This window comes from Hippopotamus amphibius, chromosome 13 (genome assembly GCF_030028045.1).
Source record: "Hippopotamus amphibius kiboko isolate mHipAmp2 chromosome 13, mHipAmp2.hap2, whole genome shotgun sequence".
Classification (NCBI taxonomy): domain Eukaryota; kingdom Metazoa; phylum Chordata; class Mammalia; order Artiodactyla; family Hippopotamidae; genus Hippopotamus; species Hippopotamus amphibius.
This window is the reverse complement of record NC_080198.1, coordinates 80481700-80501507: the sequence shown is the minus strand read 5'-3', so window position 1 is coordinate 80501507 and position 19808 is coordinate 80481700. Positions and strand designations below refer to the sequence as shown.

The window sequence follows — 19808 nt, the reverse complement described above, 5'->3', positions numbered from 1 at the left end:
CAACTGTTATGATTTTAGTGTGCTTAATGGAATGCCATCAAACATATGCTCACCTAAGTAACAACAAGGTTGAGAAATTGAGTCTCACACTTAACAAAGAAACAACAAAAATAATAGTTTGTGATTACCAACTCATGCCCAAGAAAAATTTTAACATCTTTGAAAAAGATCCAGAGCCTTTAGATGCAGTGGGAAAGCAACAGAAAAACAAAAATCTTAATAAAGTATAAATCCAAAGTTGAATCCTGAAACAAGCTATGTAAAAATTCTTGATTCTCTTTTAGATTATACTTGAATTGTTTGCTTAAAACAACAAAGTAAATGAAAACAGTGATCTTCAGTTTCCCTTGAAGATGTTATGTCAAGCATAATTTCTCAAATTATAGGAGAAAGTAATATTACTTACAGCCTATAGAAAAATTCCTCTAGAGGAAAGATGGATTGATAGGTAATGCTACCAAAGCAACTTTGATTTACTGTTCTGCTGAAATTTTACCTTCATGTTTCACTGAAAAGATTAACAAAACTTTAACATATCTTCATTGACAAATGAAACAAGACTCCAATCAGCATGGCAATAATCTCCAAATGGGAGAGTAACCTATAACCAGGACAGGAAGAGCATCACTTTTTCTCTAGAAATTAATTTTTGGATGGCATGGCTGAGAAATAGGGCATAATTTAGAGAATTTGTGGTATTTAAGGAGGTGAATTTTAGATTACATTTATTCTGTTAAATAGGCATTAAAAACATAATCCTCTGCGTTAGTATATGTACCGGCATATATAAAAGCCCATGCTTTAAATGACTGACATATACTACATAAAAGGTACAAGTGCCTCACTCTACCTGTAAACACATGTTCGTATTTTCATTCCATGTCTTATCAATAAAGTTTTTTTCTTCTGTGGATAGTGAAAAAATACGTAAATACTACATCACTGTCAAGGTGGAAACCTAGGTTAATAGTATGGTAAGATTTTTACCCATGGAAAGATGGCCTTACACAAATTATGCACTTTCTCTTTCATTTTCCCCAAAAATCTCTGATAGATGCTGTTGGACCCATAATGCAAAATTCACAGAATGGTATACCCTTCCAGATAAAATACTATGATCAGCGAATATGGACACTTTCAGATAGTCTCCTATTACAAGAGGAAAACATACCAAAAAAGTGAGAGGTTACAACTTCACAACTTCTTGAGCAAGTCAAGGAAATTCATAAAGAGGAGTAACAGAGGAAAACATGTGTGGGCTAAATATAATAAATAGTAACTGCTCAAAATAAGAGTACGAGATTATACTTATAATTTCATAACAAAAGCAAAATTGTTTTTAAATTAGCAAGGGAAAATGTAAGCCCGTAATTCAGATATTGGGTTACGACTAGCCTTGTTTACAGATGTCTCAGTCCATATATTTTCCTCAAGATTCTAATGTCACTTGCATACAATCAGCATTCTCAGCCAAACATAGTTTCCGAAACTTTATGGTTAACAGAGGACCTGGGCTGTGTGATGATCCCCACATTGGAAACTGGGTAATGCCACCAAACCCCACATTATTTCCCAAAAGCTTACACAGGGATTGATGCTAGTAATTGCCAATGCGTGCATATATAACAGTTTTCATTTTATGAAAAAGATAGAAGGAGATTTATTCACACGATCCTCTGTTGACAATCACAAGTGCATTAAGGGGATAAAAGATGGGGGGGTTATTTTTCTGTTTCATAGTAAAAGTCCGTATCTTGTGAGCCTTGGTTCTTATCTCCAGTGCTATCTCACTTTCTGTAGCTCCTGTCTCAGCCATGATGGTAGAGGCTGCCCCAGTCTATGTAGCAGCTTGGACAGTTCCACGTTATGATCTCGGTAGTAATTAGAGAGGAAGGTTCTAGACTGAAAAGCAAAAAGAAGGCAGTGAAGGAAGTTATTAGTTCATTAAATGAGATTGCGCACATTTCTTAAGAAATAGGAGTGCCTATGAAATAGGTATTTCTTTGTATTTTCCCACAGATATCACTCATTTTTACCTTTAGAAAAGATTTGGCAGAAGTGTAGCTGCAAAATAAAAACGGGTCCAGGTATAACTTATGGGGCTTATATTCCATTAAAGCACTTATTTATTAAGGGATTGATGAAGTCTATGTAGGGAGAAAGGTTGATGAAAAGTATATAATAATAAAGAAGAATGAGTTAGGTAGGAGACCCGACGTGGTACCACATCTACAGAAAAAACACCTACATTTTTGAAATTGGTCACTTTATGTAAAATTGAACCATAGCATAAAGATAAAAAGTGAACATAATCATAATAGTTGAATTTCATGATTAAAGAAATAACTTGCAATGTTATAAAATGTTTTCTGTATTTATTCAGGACTAAAACAGTTTTTTTGAAAAATCATTGTGTTTCTTCTTCAAAAAATGTCATAAGATTTCATTATAAAGATCATTATAACAATCTTTCCTGTGATTCTTATATTGCTAACCAAGCTGGAGTGATTGGCCATTTTAAATGAATGGTTTAAAAAAGGATTATCAGGTATATCTGTGGTTTTAGTTTGTTTTATTTCTGGAAGACAGAAAATTTGTAATTGGGCTTTCTCTCTGGATGTCCCTTACCTCATATTATAACCCAATGAACAGTGTTCTATGTCTCTTTGATCAAATAGTAGAGATGAACATTTTTCCTGTTAAAACATAGGCAACAATGGCCCACGTATCGGTTTCCATCTGGTCAAAGTTATACCATCTCTTTTAAACCCTTCCCAATATTTTAGCACAAATGAGTCTCTTTCTTCCTAAAACTCCCTTAGCAACTTTTGTGTATACTGTGAAAATGGACTTAAGACAACTACATTTTGTCTTGTACCAGTCACCAGGTATTTCATTACACTTCTTCCCTTAAACCAGATTGTAAACACTTCAAATTCTGGAAAAGATGTATGTAGATGTAGTGGGACTATTACATTGATTTCTTGGTAGATTAAAGTGATTTTTGAAGCCCTTTTGAAATTATTGAGTTCAAAGGTATAGCTTGAGGACCTTCTGGTTCTTCCATTTCTATAGTAACACCTAATCACTCCCATCTTCCTTTTGCCCATCTTGTCTCAGGAGAGATACTCATTATATCTGCTCAGTTGATTGATAACTCGTTTCCCAATCTTAGTCTATCTACTCATACCATAACTTTTATTGAGAGATTTTTTCCCCTGCCCTTTTAGAGTTTGACGTTGTTTTTTGTATCTTATTATAAACAAGTGACCATAATTAATTTACCCTACTATAATAGATCTGGGCTTATAACTGTTTCATCCTGTATACTATTTGTGATATTGGGGTTTATAATAAGAAATATTCGGTCATTGACCCCATTTCTGGCACAGAGCTCCTTAAAACCCTTGGAATTTCCTAACAGAGATAGTGATAAAGGTATCTTTTGTTATGTTAATGAGGTGTTTTGGACCCCACCTAAGGATGGAGTCTGGTTGCCCAGAGAACTAACCTTGAGATTAAAAGGTTAGAACTTTAAATCCTACCCTCTGACCATGGGAAAAGGGAGAGGGGCTGGAGGTTGAATCAATTGCCATTTATCAATGATTTAATCAATCATGTCCATGTAATGAAAATTCCATTAAAAAAACAAAAAGGACGGAGTTTGAAGAGTTTCTGGATAAACATATGGAGATTTGGAGAAAGTAGAGCACTCAGAGAGGGCATGGAAGCTTTTACTCCACACCTTGCCCTATGCATCTCATACATCTGGCTATTTCTGAGTTATATCCCTTTGTAATAGAACAGTGATCTAGTAAGAAAAATGTTTCTCTGAGTTTTGAGAGCTGCTCTAGCATATTAATGAAAACCAAGGAGAGGGATTTGGAACATCCAATCTATAGCCAGTGGGTCAAGAGGCAGGTGATAACCTGGACTCGTGACTGGTGTCTGAACAGGGAGGGACAGTCTTGTAGAACTGGGCCCCTAGCCTGTGGGATCTGATACTGTCTCTAGGTAGACAGTGTCAGCATTGTGCCGAGTTGTAGGACACTCAGCTGGTGTCTGAGCCTTGCTTGGTGGTGTGGAAAAACCTCTCCACCACATGTTGTAATTGGTGATCAGAACAGTTTACTTTCCATTGCTTAACTCGGTACCATGCATGGTATAGGCATTGGAGATATATATATACAAAATATGTAATAAGAATGCTTATATATTTTATCCAAAATCCCTTATTTAGTAGATAATTTATTTAAGTACTTTACACATTTGGAAAGTCGTTACTGTTCAGTACATATTTAAGTTTGAAGTGCATCCCAACAGCACACAGTTTCTACAGATATCTATCAATCATCTATCTCTGTTGGTCTGTCTGTTTTCTAAATATATAAAACTATTGATAGCAAAGGAAAAGCAGAAAAAGGAATCAAATTTATTGCCTACTAGTTTTGAAATAGTTGTATGCACAGGGTTCTACCAGTGTATTTCAAAGATAGGGAAAATGTTACCTCTGGATCCATGGGTGGATACTTTCGACCTTTGCTTTTTCCAAGGCATTTGGTCTTTCCTCCTTCCAGTAGTTGACACCAAAAGCCCTTTTGGGGATCAAAACTACAGAAGATCAAATATATAAATGATAATAAAAATATAATGATTATAAATTATATACAGAATTTTGAGAGAGCCTCACCAATTGTATAAAAGAAATGCACTTTCATATGCCTGTTGCTTTGATTTTATTCAATTCTATGAATTGATGTGAGAGAATTTAATTGAGATTAAACTATATGTCACATATTTTTGAATATTTCCACTGTATAATGAAAAAGAACATATAGATCTTTAGTCTTATGATGAAGTTTTTAAGTTTTATATTTTACCTATTCATCCATAAAAGATCAAAGATGAATCAATAAAACTACAACCATTCATACAGGATCTTTAGAATACTTACTTTCTTATTTATATGATTTCCCTGTTAAAATATATTAACAGATTTCTTTGAAATCATTCAATGGTATACATTAAGGTGACTGAATATAATGTAAATATAATTCATTTCTGTGACTACAAACATGAATTAAGGTGTCTAAGAACACTACTTTTTTTAACAGTTCAAAATGTTTACAGTTTTCAAGGAGGAAATAAAAAGGGTAAAGATAGAAGTCACTATATTTTTCCAGAGAACATGAGACACAGGTTATACAAATGGGAAGTGGAAGATTAGAGAACTCTTCATTTCTTTTGTTGAAGGCAGATGATCCTATTGGACAATTCAAATCCCGATACCAAGAAAACTCTAATGTTATTTTGCTCCCACGGCTGCAAAAAGTTACAAAAGAATGTGTGGCCTAATTATTTTGTTTAAACCCAGATATATAAGAATTTTTGTTTAGGACTAACGGGATAGGAAAAATGAAAGAATAAACCAAATAGGAAGGGAAATTTTAAATTTACTACTATGGGACTTGCTGCATGCATAAAACATCAAAAAGGTTTGCATTTTTGTTGCTCAGCAGATGTTTTAGAAGGATGAAGCATAATTGACTAGGATGTAAAGTTAATTAGTTGCAGAATATTTTGTTGCCCTGGGCCCATTCCTATAATACTGGTGCACCTGCAATTTGCCTCTGCACATATGTGAACTCATTTAGGGGGAGAGGGAAATTTTCTTCACAGTTCCCTGCCCAATCTATTATTAGAGACCTGATCCTTGCAGTCCAGGTTGTCCTAGTACATGTTATCAATTAAAATTAAATACATCACTGGTTAAATGGATAAAAGGAAGACAGAGTCATTTCCAACCTGGACTTTTCAATCTGCTCCTTGCCTATCATAGGCCTTTCTCTAGTTTTCATTAATTTCCCAAGGGGAAAAACAATTCAGCACGCTGTGCAAAATGAGATGGGGAAGGCAGCGTCACAGTGCCCCTAAACAGCACTTTCTGCCTCAGGATGAGAATATTTAACTGCATTAAAGTAAAATACAGCTCCGGCAACTAAGTCAAGATATTTACACACACTGAGAGCATCTCCTTTGCTCTCCGGTGTGCAGAGGTCTCAGGATGGGCTGCTGTCTCGCCTTGCTCTCCTAACAGCTGTTGCCAAGCAGGGCTTAATACAACCTGAGGAAGGAGACCCATCCAGAATACTGAAAGTCATTCTTTTAGATAGGGTTGCCATAACCTTGAATTCACATTATTTTGCTGCCCTGGTTTCATTTATTGCCTTGACAATGTTCTATACCCGAAGTCTAACAAAGGGCATTTATTCTTGCTAAGTTATATCAATGCCTTGTTTTATGGTTTGGTTTTAGTAGGCATGAAATTGTGAAATTAAGATGCAAAGCCTTTCTCAAATAACTGTTAGACAACTTTGAAGACATGAATTGGTTGTCATATGAGTCCTTTTATTACCCTAAACATCACTATAGTTATTAATTTTTGTGATGTGTGAGACATATTAAAAACCATATATTCTACACTTGTTTGTAATCTCTTCTTCAAAAGCATGAATTTACAGGTTTACTGAACCATAGGGAACTATTTGTAGTAAACAGGATAGAACCATTCCCTAAACTACTGCAGGGAGGCAGAGGAAGCTGTGCCGACATCAATAACTATTAATGTAAATGTATCACGGAAACTTTGTCTACCTAATCAGCAGGGGCCATGCCTCGTGTTGTTATTTCCATGTGTAGGTAAAAACTTCATTAGACTTGCTTTAGTGGATAAGGAACAACCCAATCTTATTACTGCTTTTCCTGTCCCTCCATTACCCTCTCTAATTGTCTAATTGCTGATTCTAATCTGCTGTGAACTGGGAAATTATATAATCAAGCTTGTTAAAATTTTGTCTAAAACTTAATAGGCTTTATATCAGGCCTTGTGAGGGAGTCAAGTACATGCCCTTTTACATACATATTTTGACTACCTGGAGCTTCTGCTTTTTCGTTTGTTATTTTGCTTCTTTATACTTTTTCCCCCCATTTTCAATTACCCAAGTATATAATTTTATTTTCCCAAGCTGACTGCAACAATATCCCCACTCCCACATTCTCTTCTGCAGAATGGCCTTGCCCGTCTCCACCAAGAGGTGGAGGTTCCTTTCCCTCCCCTTGGATTTGGAATGGCTCTAGTGACTTGGTTGCAATCAATAGAATATGGTGTAAGTGATGATGTGTGACTTGCAAGGCTTAGGTCAGAGCAGGCCTTGAACCATGTTTGCTCGATATATCACTCCCTTTCAGAACACACAGCCACTACACTGTGAGAAAGTCACCCAGAGAAATCTCGTCCCTCTGGGCTCAGCTTCGAGCCATCCCAGTCCAAGAGCCAAAGATGTGAGTGAAGAAGCCTGCAGGAGACTCAAGTCCCCAGCCATTCAAGTCACACCTGGATATTCATGTCTTCCCAGATATGGCCCTAGGTTTATATTTTGAGCAGAGACTAGTTGTCCTGGATGTGTCCTGTCTAAATTCCCAGCCCACAGGGTCTGTGAGCATAATAAAATGGCTAGGATTACATGCTGGCAGGTTCTGAGTGGTCTGCAGTGCAACAGTAAACAACTAAAACATTATACGTGATTGTATTTGGTTACACACAACTTAACAAATACAGAGTAAAACATGAATGGATCCCTTTTCCAGTTCTGCCCAAAATACTACTCACTTTCATAGAGCTAATGGAGGCCATCAACATTTTATTTCTAACCTGTAAATTACTTGCGGAAAGAGATCACCTTTTTCACCTTGGTAACCTCAATTCCTAGGACACTTTCTGCATAAAGCAGGCATGTAAAAAGTTTTCTTAAACACATTTATACTGGGAAAAAGCTCACAAAAAGGGGACCCTGTGATATACAAAATGCATATAAGGTAGTGTTCCTGGTATTCAAAAGGGAGACACGACGTGAATAATGAGGACATTCCTTTGACTGTTGTTGACTAGCATAATGATGTATAAATTCATAGCTAGTATTAATGACGCTGTATACACACCTACCAGTGATAATTTATGATGGCAAATAATGGAAATGAAATCAAGCATGAGAATAGACTCACGTTAGTGCTTCAGAGTAATTATAATGAGGTGTAACTCCCAGAAACTTCTGGACTTCATCCATCACAGTAGCTGGATCAGACCTCAGCTGCTGTCCATCAATAATCAGCAACTGTAGAGTTAAAAATAGTCACTTTATGAAGAAGAAAACTAAATTAAGTATACTGGGCTGCCCTCCTTGACCTGGTAGACGTTAATCAGATCAGTGTGGAAAGGAAGACAATATGCACTACTTAGCATACATATCAATGTTTACTAGCCTTGTGTCCTTCCAAATAAACAAGAAAGTTTGCCAAAGGCATTATTTATAACCCTTAACTAACTTGATTGTAAATCAGAAATAAACATTGATATTCTCTTGATTTAGTAGTTCAGTAGAAACACGATTTTCCATCTGCTCTATAATACAGGTAATTATCCAACCTATGAAATTCCATGAATTAACCTTGGCACCAAGGGCTTAGAACTAATGGGCATACAGATGAAGATTACCCATCTATTCTCCTTACAAACCACAACAGAGAACTCAGGTGTTAGTTGTGACCTGAACTGGAATGAAGATGACAAAGGATGTGGATGCTTTCCTCACATCCTATTTCCTGTTCTATCCCAAGTTCCTGGAGCTGTTACAGCACTTTCTATTTTGACTGTCTAATCCATGACCTCCTTCTTTCCTTATAAGAGTCCCACAGGACAGATGACGCATGGGTATCTGCACACAGAGTTTCACAAAGGTTCTGTCGAGCTGGCTGCTCTGCTAGTGGTTATTGTCTATGAAGCACCTGATGCCTCCTGCGTGAGGACTTACCACTTTAAGACCACCTACTATCCAAAAGAAGATCCCTAGGGTGTGATTCACAGCCACTTAACATTGTAATACTACCACTGGCATTAAAAATGTAAAAATCCACATTTCTTCTGTAGGTATGAACATGTCTGACAATAAATTGCTATCTGTGGCAATGTTAATTTATATTTTCTATTTGTCAGTGCAACACTATCGTGATATAATAAATGGAAGAAATTAAGTTCAGGACATTACCTGAGAAGTAGCAAAGTAAGTTAGCCATCTTTCTATGTGGACTGCATACCATCCAGGTACTAGGCATCTCCTCTGCAAAGTTTTCAGGTCAGATGGGGCCCAATGTCCTGTTGTGATAACTTCGTAGAAATTAAACCTCAGAGCAGCTGGATCTTCATGTGATCTTTGGTGCTTTAACAAGAAAGGCAATTATAAAATTAATTTTCTTTATGCTTGCATAGGTATGTGTGTTTGATGTGTGGATATGTGTGTGTGTGTGTGTGTGTTGTGTGTCTTTTATTCCAAAAAAGTAATGAAAATGATTAATTGATTTTAGAATGAAAAATAAAGTGAAAAGTGCATATTGTATAGGCATTGGCATATTGCTTACATACAATATAAGCCTTCGATATATATCAAGTAGCATTCAGATAAGCCTGTAGTTGTCTTCATGTCCAAAATGTTTAGGTGCAAGACAAGAGACAGAGTACAAGGATTTTCTCCATGGATCTGATTAGAAGTGAAAAGATGTCAGGGACCAGACAAATCAAGCCTGACAAAAAGAGATTTCGATTGGCAGGAATAGGCTTACATATTACTCTGCTCTTGTTTCATTACAGCTGCTCCTGCAGATTCTGACAATTCCCCAGTATCCCTGTGTGGCAGGTGCTATGGGTATAGAGAAGGCAGATGTCTATTCATAATGCTTGTTTAGGTGTCACATTCGTGCTGATGTTGCCCAAGCACTTTGCTTCTGCCCTCCCAAGGTTTTCCACCTAACTCTGTTAATTCCTAAATACCAATTCACTACGGCTTTTTAGTACCAAATTCTCTGAGTCCTTTATATCCAACCATCGTTGGTCAAGCTCAAGAGCCCAACACAAAACAATAAAATTTCATAAGATCCTTACCAGAATAAGAACTGAAATAAATTCTAGAGATAAAAAGACATAGGTAAGACAAAATCACTGTCTTCAAAGAAATCAAAATCTTGTATGGAAGACAATAGATTAACAGACTGTGATAAAGTCATATATTTGAGTAGAGGTGTTAGTTATTTGCTATGATAGCCAGACCAATAAGTGATTAGTTCTGAATGAAAGATGAAGGGATCTTTTTTAATGATTGAAGCTTTTGAGCTAAAATGTAGTGAGAAAGATTTTGATAAGCAGAGAAAAACAAATGTGGAAACTAAGAGAACTTTATCTCTAAAGTAAATTTGAGTGAAGGTGAATGATGTGTGTGTGAATGGATGAACTGATTTTCCAAGATGTCTAAAAGTGGACTTAAAGAAAATTTACTATAGGATAAGGATAGGAGTATATTAGAGCCTGATAGAATTATGTAACAGCAGCCCTTATATATGTTAGAAATAAAAATTACTAAGAAAGTAAAGATGATTAAATGGTGAATGGTTAAAGAGTAACTAGTGAGTGGTAGATTGGTAGAAATAATAAAATTTTTGAAGCCCTCTCATAATTGTATATTTACTGACCTTCTTATCTGTAAATGCATTATGCTACATACAGAGAGACTACATAATACATTTAATTAATATAAAGTGTAGAAACAACAGAATTTGAATAAAGAAATATGAGCATACTATGTGCATATTAATACAGTAATGCTAACATTTCTACTTTGCACAGTGATAATATTGAATTGCACCTAATCTGCTCTGTATTGACTTATATCAGTTTAGCACCAAATTTTTATATTTATGCAATTAAAAAGATTAACATAAAAATATGATCAGAAGTCACACAGAAATGGAAAAAACAGCACTGTAGACCAGAAGTTACACAGAACTGGAAAAAAAAGGCCTCTGTGCGGCCCATTATAAAAATGTGAGGTAGAAATGATAGTGGCAGGTGACATTTGTAGGAGTTTCTGAATTACACCTGCTGAGCTTCAAATTTATGGTACTTATTGAATAGACAGGACTGACTAAGTAATAGGTTGTGTTATTTTGAAATGTACAGCAGACTGGGGACCCTACTCCTAGCAATATAGCAATAAAAAGTATTATCAGGAAATATTATTCCTTTCAAATGTGTATGTTCAAAGAATTTACTTGAAGAAGCAGGCATAGATTCTCTCTTTTTTTTTAAAATAGTTGAATCCATGTGAAAAACAAAAAGATTCATATAAATTTGCTTTCTGCCAGGAAAATGCACAACATTTTGCCCCAAGTATTCCCATGCGAAATGTTTCATTAAGGTTTAACATCTCAATACTTTTGGCACAATTAAAAAATTGTTATCTTGCTTTGCAATATGAATTTTGATGAAGTGAGAAAGACACTTTTTTGTATCTTGAGGGAGTCATTGACTCATGGATTCTAATAATTTCTGGATTTTGCTCCCCAAACAAGTGTTCCACTGGAAACCCCAACCACTTGCAATCTCAGTTTGCAGTATCACATTTTTCCGTCCATCATTATTTGTTCTTAGCAATATATGTTTATTGAAGAAATTTTGAAAAGGCAAGAAAAAGGATAAAGGAAAAAGAAAAATTACTTGTTATTTTACAACGTTTTAAATTTTTTCTTTTCGTCTTAATTTTGGCATTAATTTATGTATGCATGCATATCTTTGGGATTTTAGTACATTTAGATTATTACCACATTAAATTCAAGGTCATCAGCTTTAATTAGGCTTTCATTGTGGTAGGCAATTTTACATTTCTCTGGTCAACTTTATCTCACCCCTGTATCAAGATTTCATACCCCCTTTTTTCTCTCCTTAAACTTTTGCCTCCCAAATTATCCCCCTCTTTTCATGAGATTAACTTGTTTTCAACTTTTTAAAGGAAAAAGAGACCATCATAGTCACTTTAATTTCTCTATCCCAGACCTTCACATTTATCAGCATGTACATTTTTACCCTTTTCTATTCCTCAAGTTTTAATACAGGGGTTCTTAAGAACCAGAAACTCACTGATAGAATTCAGAGGATCTATGAACTTGAATCTTCAAAAAAATGCCTCTTTATTTTTAGTAACTTATAAATAAAATTTGGTATTTACTGTACTTGTGATTTCACCACCAATAAAAACCAGTTCTTTTATATCACATTACAGGTCTTTCAGATATATCAAATGTTTATGCTTACTGCTATTCAAAATTACAGTAGTACTAGCTCCATCATTACATCTTGCCATTTAATGATTTAATAAGTATTTGTTACTGCTTTTAAAAGTATTTTCATAATTATATTTCTCTGCAGTTGTTTCCTTTGTAATACTATGTAGTTTAATGCTTTAAAAATATATTTCTGAAATGGGGCACATAGACATTCCACCCGACTGCCGGAAGTGTCCCAGCACAAGAAAAGTAAAGAGCTCTGGAAATGGAGTGCTTCCCTCCCATTTGAGCTATTTCCTGTAGCCACCCTTCCTGATCTCTCAGGATCCTCCCAGGGCTGATTCCTTATTTTCTCTTGGGGGGCGGTTAACATCCTTCTTCCTTTGAAAACTTATTATTATTCAAATCACCACCACCATAAACACGTCTTCCTTGACCCACTGTGTCTTGTTTGCTAAAGATTTCACTTCCTTCTGTGTCTTTCAAGTGAGCGAAAATAATTCAGGCCTTATTTTGCCTAATTGTCTAATTTCTTAGCAGCTGTTTGACACTGTCACCTCCTTCACTTGGTAGTACTCCTTTTGTGGTGTTTGGTGCCCCTGCACGGCTGGATTTTTTATTCTACTCCTCTGGCTGTTTTCTCTTGTTATTCTATTTTCTCTGGCTGCTTCATTTTGTTCTGTACTTTTCTTCTCTGAACCTTTTTCTTAGGCAATTTCACCATTTTTGTGGCTTTTTGCCTCTGATTCACAAATTTCTGTCTCCTGCTCAGACCTCTCCCCACAGTGCCAGCTGCTGCTGTCGTTGCTTTAGGTGTGACAGTGATGCCATAACCTCATGCGCTGTGTCCGCCTGTGTCACATCTTAGCCCTCCCTCACTCCCACACAACGCTTGCATCCTTCTTCAGTGCTTCTTTTTTTCACAGGAATATATAGTTATCATCCAGTTGCCCAGATTGGAAATTTGGTTTCTCCTTGACAGTTTTCTCACCAGGTTCTGTTGATTTTAATCTCTCAAGATCTCTTGATACTTTATACTTCACCCAGTTTCTACTTGCTATCTTTGTCTTTGCCACTACCATTTCTCAGCAGGACTATTGCAATCGCCTCTGCTTCATCTTTCTGAGTGGTCATTTCTTCCACTCCAATCCATTCTTCAAATAGCAGAGAGCATCATGTTTCCTAAAAGGAATTCTGGTCATTACACATTGGCTTACAATTGAAAAAGGCTTCCGGTTGCTTAAGGAATGGCGGCCACTGGATTCTCCTCTCAGACTCATCTCCCGCAGGTCTCCACCTCAGGTTTTGCTCTCTAACCACGTGGCCCTTTCTGTAGTTCTGTAGCTGTGCTGTGGTTCTCTGCACCCAATGGATAACACATACTTTCCCTCTCCCCCGCTCTCCTACTACCCTCACTCAGTTATACCTACTTGCCCTTCAGTTTTAAGTCTCAAGTTTATTTCTCTAGAGAGTGCTCTCACAGCACCTTCCATACTTCCTCACAGAGCATTCAGAATTTCTAATTATATATCTTTATGCTTATTTGATTAATGTCTATCTACACATTAGCATGAACACAGTGTTTTAATTATTCTATGATTAAAACCATCCTTAAATGCTGAAGAATACTCCATTTCAGTGTGACACATTCTATATTATGGGATATTTACTTTTCCTTTTGTTATTATTATTATGAGTAGTACCCCAAGGAACAAAAAAAGGGATACATATTTTTAATCCCTTTGAGGTTTTTTTATGATCGATTCCAGAAGAGGAATCACAGCACAAAAGTACTTTTATAAACATTTTGATAACTGTCGGCAAATTAGTTTTCAGAAAATATCTCCATATATATCCTTCTGTTGGAATGTTTGAGCGCCTTTATCATCACACCCTTGTCAGCATGCTTGAGTAAAGGACGACAATTTTTGCCAAGATGATATTTTTAAAAGTACCATTTTGATTTATATTTTGTTGATCCCTAATTAGGTTGATAATTTTTCACATAAACTGGTGTGTGGTTGGATTGGTGTGTGTATGTAAATTGTTTATCTATGCATTTTGCGTGTTTGCCCATTTTTTTTACTAAAATATTTATCTATTTATTTAGTTATTTATTTACTTAATTATTTTTACCAATTTGCAGGAACTTTTTTTTGTTTGTTTGTTACAAATTAGGGGAACTAAGCCGTTTACCATGTATTGCTAGAGATGCTCTACTTAGATGCTTACTTTTAATTTTGTTAATTGTGAAAGACCAATATTTTACAAGCTTATATGGTTTAAGCTATTAATTTTTTGATGTGTGATTTTTTTCTGTTATGTTATTATGCTTGAAATTCCTTGCCCAAATCGATATCGTTAGATATTTGCTCTTATTTCTCATAATTTTTCCTTTGTTTGTTTAGATCTTTTAACATTTGACTGTTCAATACATCTGGACTTGACTTTGGTAATTCACCACCGCTTACATTCAAGCTATGACCAAATGCCTTTAATGGTGTTTTTTATTGCTTCCTACCTGGTACCAAGAGTATGCCCTGTCTGAGGGGTCAATGAGGATGGTGATGATCTTGGCTTTGGGTACCAGGGACGCAGCTCGTTTGGGAGCTTCTTCTGAATGGAAGTAATTAGCACTCTTTTCAAATAGAAAGTCACTTGTAATGTTGGATGGAGTAGGGAAAAAGTCCATATACCTGCAGGCAGAGAAAGACAAGTAATTAATTTGAGGTCTAACTTTTTTTCCTGCCATACTATGGATAGGAAATAATTTAAACATTTTTACATTCGTTTATATCAATTTCTAATTATTGGTGTTATAATAGTCAAAATACAGACTATTCTATTCACCTTGAATGTGAAAACAATCTCAGGTATTATTGTTCTCATGGACCATTTAGGGCAGGGGAAAGAGTGAGATGAAATTGGTAGGTTAAGGAACAGAGGGAAAATCCTTTAGATTTGGGTTGATGTTGTGTGCTATGGAAAGCCAAAGCCAGAAAAATTAAGTTTACCCTTGGCAAACAGCACATTACACCATATTGCCTAGTAAATATTTTAAAATAGCAAATTTATGTTTGCAAACTTGATTGCAAAATTCTTAAATTGAGATTAAAGTGCACAAAAGAGGAAAATGTGTAAGTCAGAATAGCTATAAAATACTAAACAGATCAGGGCATAGATGCTTTTCTCCTTTTTAACTTCTGCATAATTTGTAGTATGCATAGCAATGTGAACACATCATAGTCTATCTAAAGTAATTAAAGAGATATTTCCTGCCAGTTGATCCTGTGGTGCCTCGGCAGGTTCACTTCTCCATATGCTGTGGGAACAGTCCTCTGTGTATAGATTATGGAATCAATATGTTCAGAGGTTAATTCAGTGCAAGGCGTTAATTATGTGTGTAACCCTCCTTACAGCTCATCACTTCTCTAACCCTCAAATGTTCTAGAAATAAATAATGAGAGCAATTAAAAATTCATATAAGACACTTATTTTCCTCTTTGACATTGTTATTATGTTTCCCAAATGTGAAGTGGTGAAAAGTCTCATCTATATTCCTGCTTAACAATTTGTGCTCCATTTGAGCTCACAGATAAAACTGCTGCTCTGCTCTCAGCAACTTGCAGGCAATTTCAAAATTCATTTAGTCTTTTTAAAGTAAGGTAGAGTAGCGGTCTCCTAGGTGCAGCGTGGACATATGTCTACTCCCGATGGGAAGTCAAATCTGCTCACTGGCATCGCCCCTGCCCCACTCTCCTCCTAGCTACATCTTAAAAGAATGAGCCTTTCACGAGGACAGATCATGTGTGATGTTTCATAAGGTTACATGGTAAGAGGTGTGCATTGGGGGGAGTTTTCCCTCGGCGGGGATTTGCCTTATACACTTGGGATTTGGAAATCGGGGCCATATTTTCCTTAGAAAATTAGGACAGAGTTAGAAAAAAGCCCCAGAGTGAACATCAGTTACAACATCAGGTTTATTCTATTTCAGGTTAGGAAAAATACTGTGATTTTAAAATTTTCATGACATCCAATGCAGAGTAATTTTCCTCTTATGCACATGTGTGACTAGCATTAATATGGTTTAGGAAACATTCTGTTATTTACATGACAAATATCAGCTTATATTATAACATAACACTTACAGTCTATGTGGTTAATGAAGATATTAATACATGTCACTCAGTATAAAATAAAACAATCTACTGATTTATTTGTTTTCTGAAGCATCATTGTGAATGCAATTATGTATTTAGTTAAAAAAAATTCTAGACACAGTAAAATAATCATATGCTTAAGGAGAATTTTAAATATCCTTATGAATAATTCTGATGAAAAATATTCCATAATCCTCTATATTCAATCATATTAATTTACCAGAAAAATATTATCATTATTGCACTGTCCAAATTAAATTATAGGCAACACTGATTAAACATATCATCATTATAAATTAATTTCTAATTCACTATGGTAGAACTGAACATAATACATTTATTCTGTAATTATGTAGATGCCATGCATACATCTATAATTACTCAGCTGTGAATGAGCATGTGTTAATAACGGACTTTATTTTTTGTTATTTTTCTTACCAGTCAATTCCCTTGTGGTAGTTGTTGCCGTTAAAGAATTGGACTTCTTCAAATGTTTTGGGACTGGGGAGATTGCTGATGATGGAAGGGTGCATAAGAAGAAATAAATAAAGTGCCGTTGTTCCTGTTACAAAAAAGGAGGCAAAAGGTTATATGGCAATAAAAGACAAGTCAAATATTTTAACAAAATTTTTTGGTCAAAAAGTGTAATATGCAAAAGACCGATTCATTCCAGTGTCAAAATGATTTCCTGAAAATCAATTAGGTGCATTTCACATGGCAATGATTTGTGTTCTTATATTAGTCTTCATGATTCTATTGACATAAACACCTCACTTAATATGAGTACATAGTCAAAGTCAAGCAGACTGACGAATGATACAACTAGGAGAGAATTTCAGAAATTTGGTGGTTTAGTTTCCCTCCTGGAGTCAGATGAGTGGCTAAAGTACCAAAGATATCCAGCACAATACCTGAACCTCAATTAATATTATATTCAGATCAATTAAATTAAATCAAACTATTCAACAGATGTTGACCAGTGCAACTCTGTACAAGTCTCTGTAGTAATGATTGATGATAACTCTTGATATGAAAAACATATTTGCTGGCTTCAATAGACTTAAGTGTATCTGTGGACTTGAGTCAAGTAAACAGGTAATTGCAGAATAGTGAGGTAGGTCCCATGATGAGAGAAGAGCAGAGTGTTTTTCCAATATATGAGAAAATGGGTGATTTAGACTTGGGAAGTCAGGGAAGACTTCCAGGAGGAAGCATTTTCTAAGGTTGTACCTTAAAAATGTAATTGTTTCCAGTGGGGCTGAAAGAGGACTGCAGGATTCTAGAAGATGGCCAGTTGAATGTCCTACCCTGACAAGTCTGATAACGAGACACTAGGCTGAACAGACTGGTTGATAGCACCCACTGAGTGTACACATCACAGAAGGCACAAATGTTACCTCTAAGTGTGACTTAGGCCAGAAACTGAGGGCCACAGCAGGAAGGATCATGAAGTGACTGGCTCTCATAAATCAAAACTTCCCTTATGGAAAACGTTATTTCTTTTGTAACATGTTGCACCCAGGAGACTTCGTTGGATTTCCCATCCCTAGGAGAGCTTGGAATGAACTACACAAGTGGGCTGGTAGAACAATGACAGTAGCTGTGGATCTGGAAGCAGAGAAGATCATCAGAGAATTGTGTAGATAAAGGAAAGTAACAACAGATCTCAGGGGACCGAAGAAATCCAGAATGGGTGGCTCTTAGTGAAATGGGCAGACAAAAATTAATAAACCCCCTAAAGGAGATTTAATTACTAATTGAAAAAGAGGTTTAAAATGAACAAATATGGAATCAGATTATATAAAAGTAGTAAAGAAATTAAAGGAGTCAGAACTGGTTAAGAACTGAATTAGAGGCCCAAAAGACAGAACTATCTCAAATACGTTGAAGAATTTACACATGAGGAGAGGAGAATCAAGATGGTGGAGTAGGAGAACGTGTGCTCACTCTCTCTTGCAAGAGCACCAGAATGACAACTAACTGCTGAACAATCATTGACAGAAAGACACTGGAACTCACCAAAAAATAAACACCCCACATCCAGAGACAAAGGAGAAGCCGCAATGAGACAGTAGGAGGGGTGCAATCGCGTTAAAATCAAATCCCATAAATGCTGAGTGGGTGACTCACAAGCTGGAGAACAGTTATACTGCAGAAGTTCTGAGGGTTCTGAGCCCCACGTCAGACTTCCTAAACTGGGGGTCCAGCAATGGGAGGAGGAATCCCCAGAGAATCAGACTTTGAAAGCCAGTGGGATTTGATTGTAGCACCTCCACAGGACTAGGGGAAATGTAGACTTCACTCTTGGAGGGCACACAAAAAAGTGTGCTCACCAGGACCCAGGGGGAAGGAGCAGTGACCCCATAGGAGACTGAACCAGACCTACCTGCTGGTGTTGGAGGGTTGCCTGCAGAGCTGGGGGGAAGCTGTGGCTCACTGAGGAGGCAGGGGCACTGGCAGCAGGGGTTCTGAGAAGTGCTCATTGGAGTGAACCCTCCCAGAGTCCACCATTAGCTCCACCAAAGAGCCTGTAAGCTCCAGTGCTGGGTCACCTCAGGCCAAACAACCACCAGGGTGGGAACACAGCCCCACCCATTGACAGACAAGCAGATTAAAGTGTCACTGAGCTCCGCCCACCAAATCAGATTAAAGTTTTACTGAGCTCTGCCCACCCAGCCCAACCCACCATCAGTCTCTCCCAAAGGGAAGTACCCACGAGCCTCCTAGACAGTTTCCTCAACAAGAGGGCTGACAGAAGAATCAAGCAGTATCAGCAGTATTGCATCTTGTGGAACTGAAAATCACAGCTACAGAAAGACAGAGAAAATGAAAAGGCAAAAGACTTTGTACCAGGTGAAGGGACAAGATAAAACACCATAAAAACAACCAAATGAAGAGGAGATAGGCACTCTTCTGGAAAAAAATTCAGAATAATGATGGTGAAGATGATCCAGGACTTTGAAAAAAGACTGGATGCAAAGATCGAAAAGTTGCAAGAAAATTTACCAAAGACCTAGAAGAATTAAAGAACAAACAAACAGAGATATGCAACACAATAACTGAAATGAAAAATATACTAGAAGGAACCAATAGCAGATTAACTGAGGCAGAATGGTGAATAAGTGACCTGGAAGACAGAATGGTGATAATCACTGATGCAGAAAAGAATAAAGAAAAAAGCATGAAAAGAACTGAAGACAGCCTAAAACACCTCTGGGACAATGTTCAATGCACCAACATTCTCATTATAGGGGTCCCAGAAGGAGAAGAGAGAGAGAGAAAGGACCTGAGAAAATACTGGAAGAGATTCTAGTTGAAAACTTCCCTAACATGGGAAAGGAAATAGCTACTGAAGTGCGGGAGCATAGAGAGTCCCAGGCAGGATAAACCCAAGGAGAAACATGCCAAGACATATAGTAGTCAAACTGACAAAAATTAAAGACAGAAAAGTTATTAAAAGCAACAAGGGGAAAATGACACATA

General features: G+C 36.6%; 1 protein-coding gene across 2 annotated transcripts in view; it reads right to left on the bottom strand.

Annotated features, from left to right (window-relative positions):
• Positions 1 to 1782: 1782 nt before the first annotated feature.
• LOC130834829 (bifunctional heparan sulfate N-deacetylase/N-sulfotransferase 4) overlaps positions 1783 to 19808 on the bottom strand; it is a 231384-nt gene continuing 213358 nt past the window's right edge. The window contains exons 8-13 of one of the 2 annotated variants that reach the window (XM_057705743.1): positions 16764 to 16887; positions 14687 to 14861; positions 9102 to 9272; positions 8062 to 8171; positions 4509 to 4611; positions 1783 to 1902 (exon numbers count right to left, since the gene is read on the bottom strand). In XM_057705743.1, coding sequence (XP_057561726.1) covers positions 1783 to 1902; positions 4509 to 4611; positions 8062 to 8171; positions 9102 to 9272; positions 14687 to 14861; positions 16764 to 16887 — 803 coding nt within the window. The remainder of the gene's footprint in view (positions 1903 to 4508; positions 4612 to 8061; positions 8172 to 9101; positions 9273 to 14686; positions 14862 to 16763; positions 16888 to 19808) is intronic. The other variant, XM_057705744.1, reaches the window with a different exon arrangement.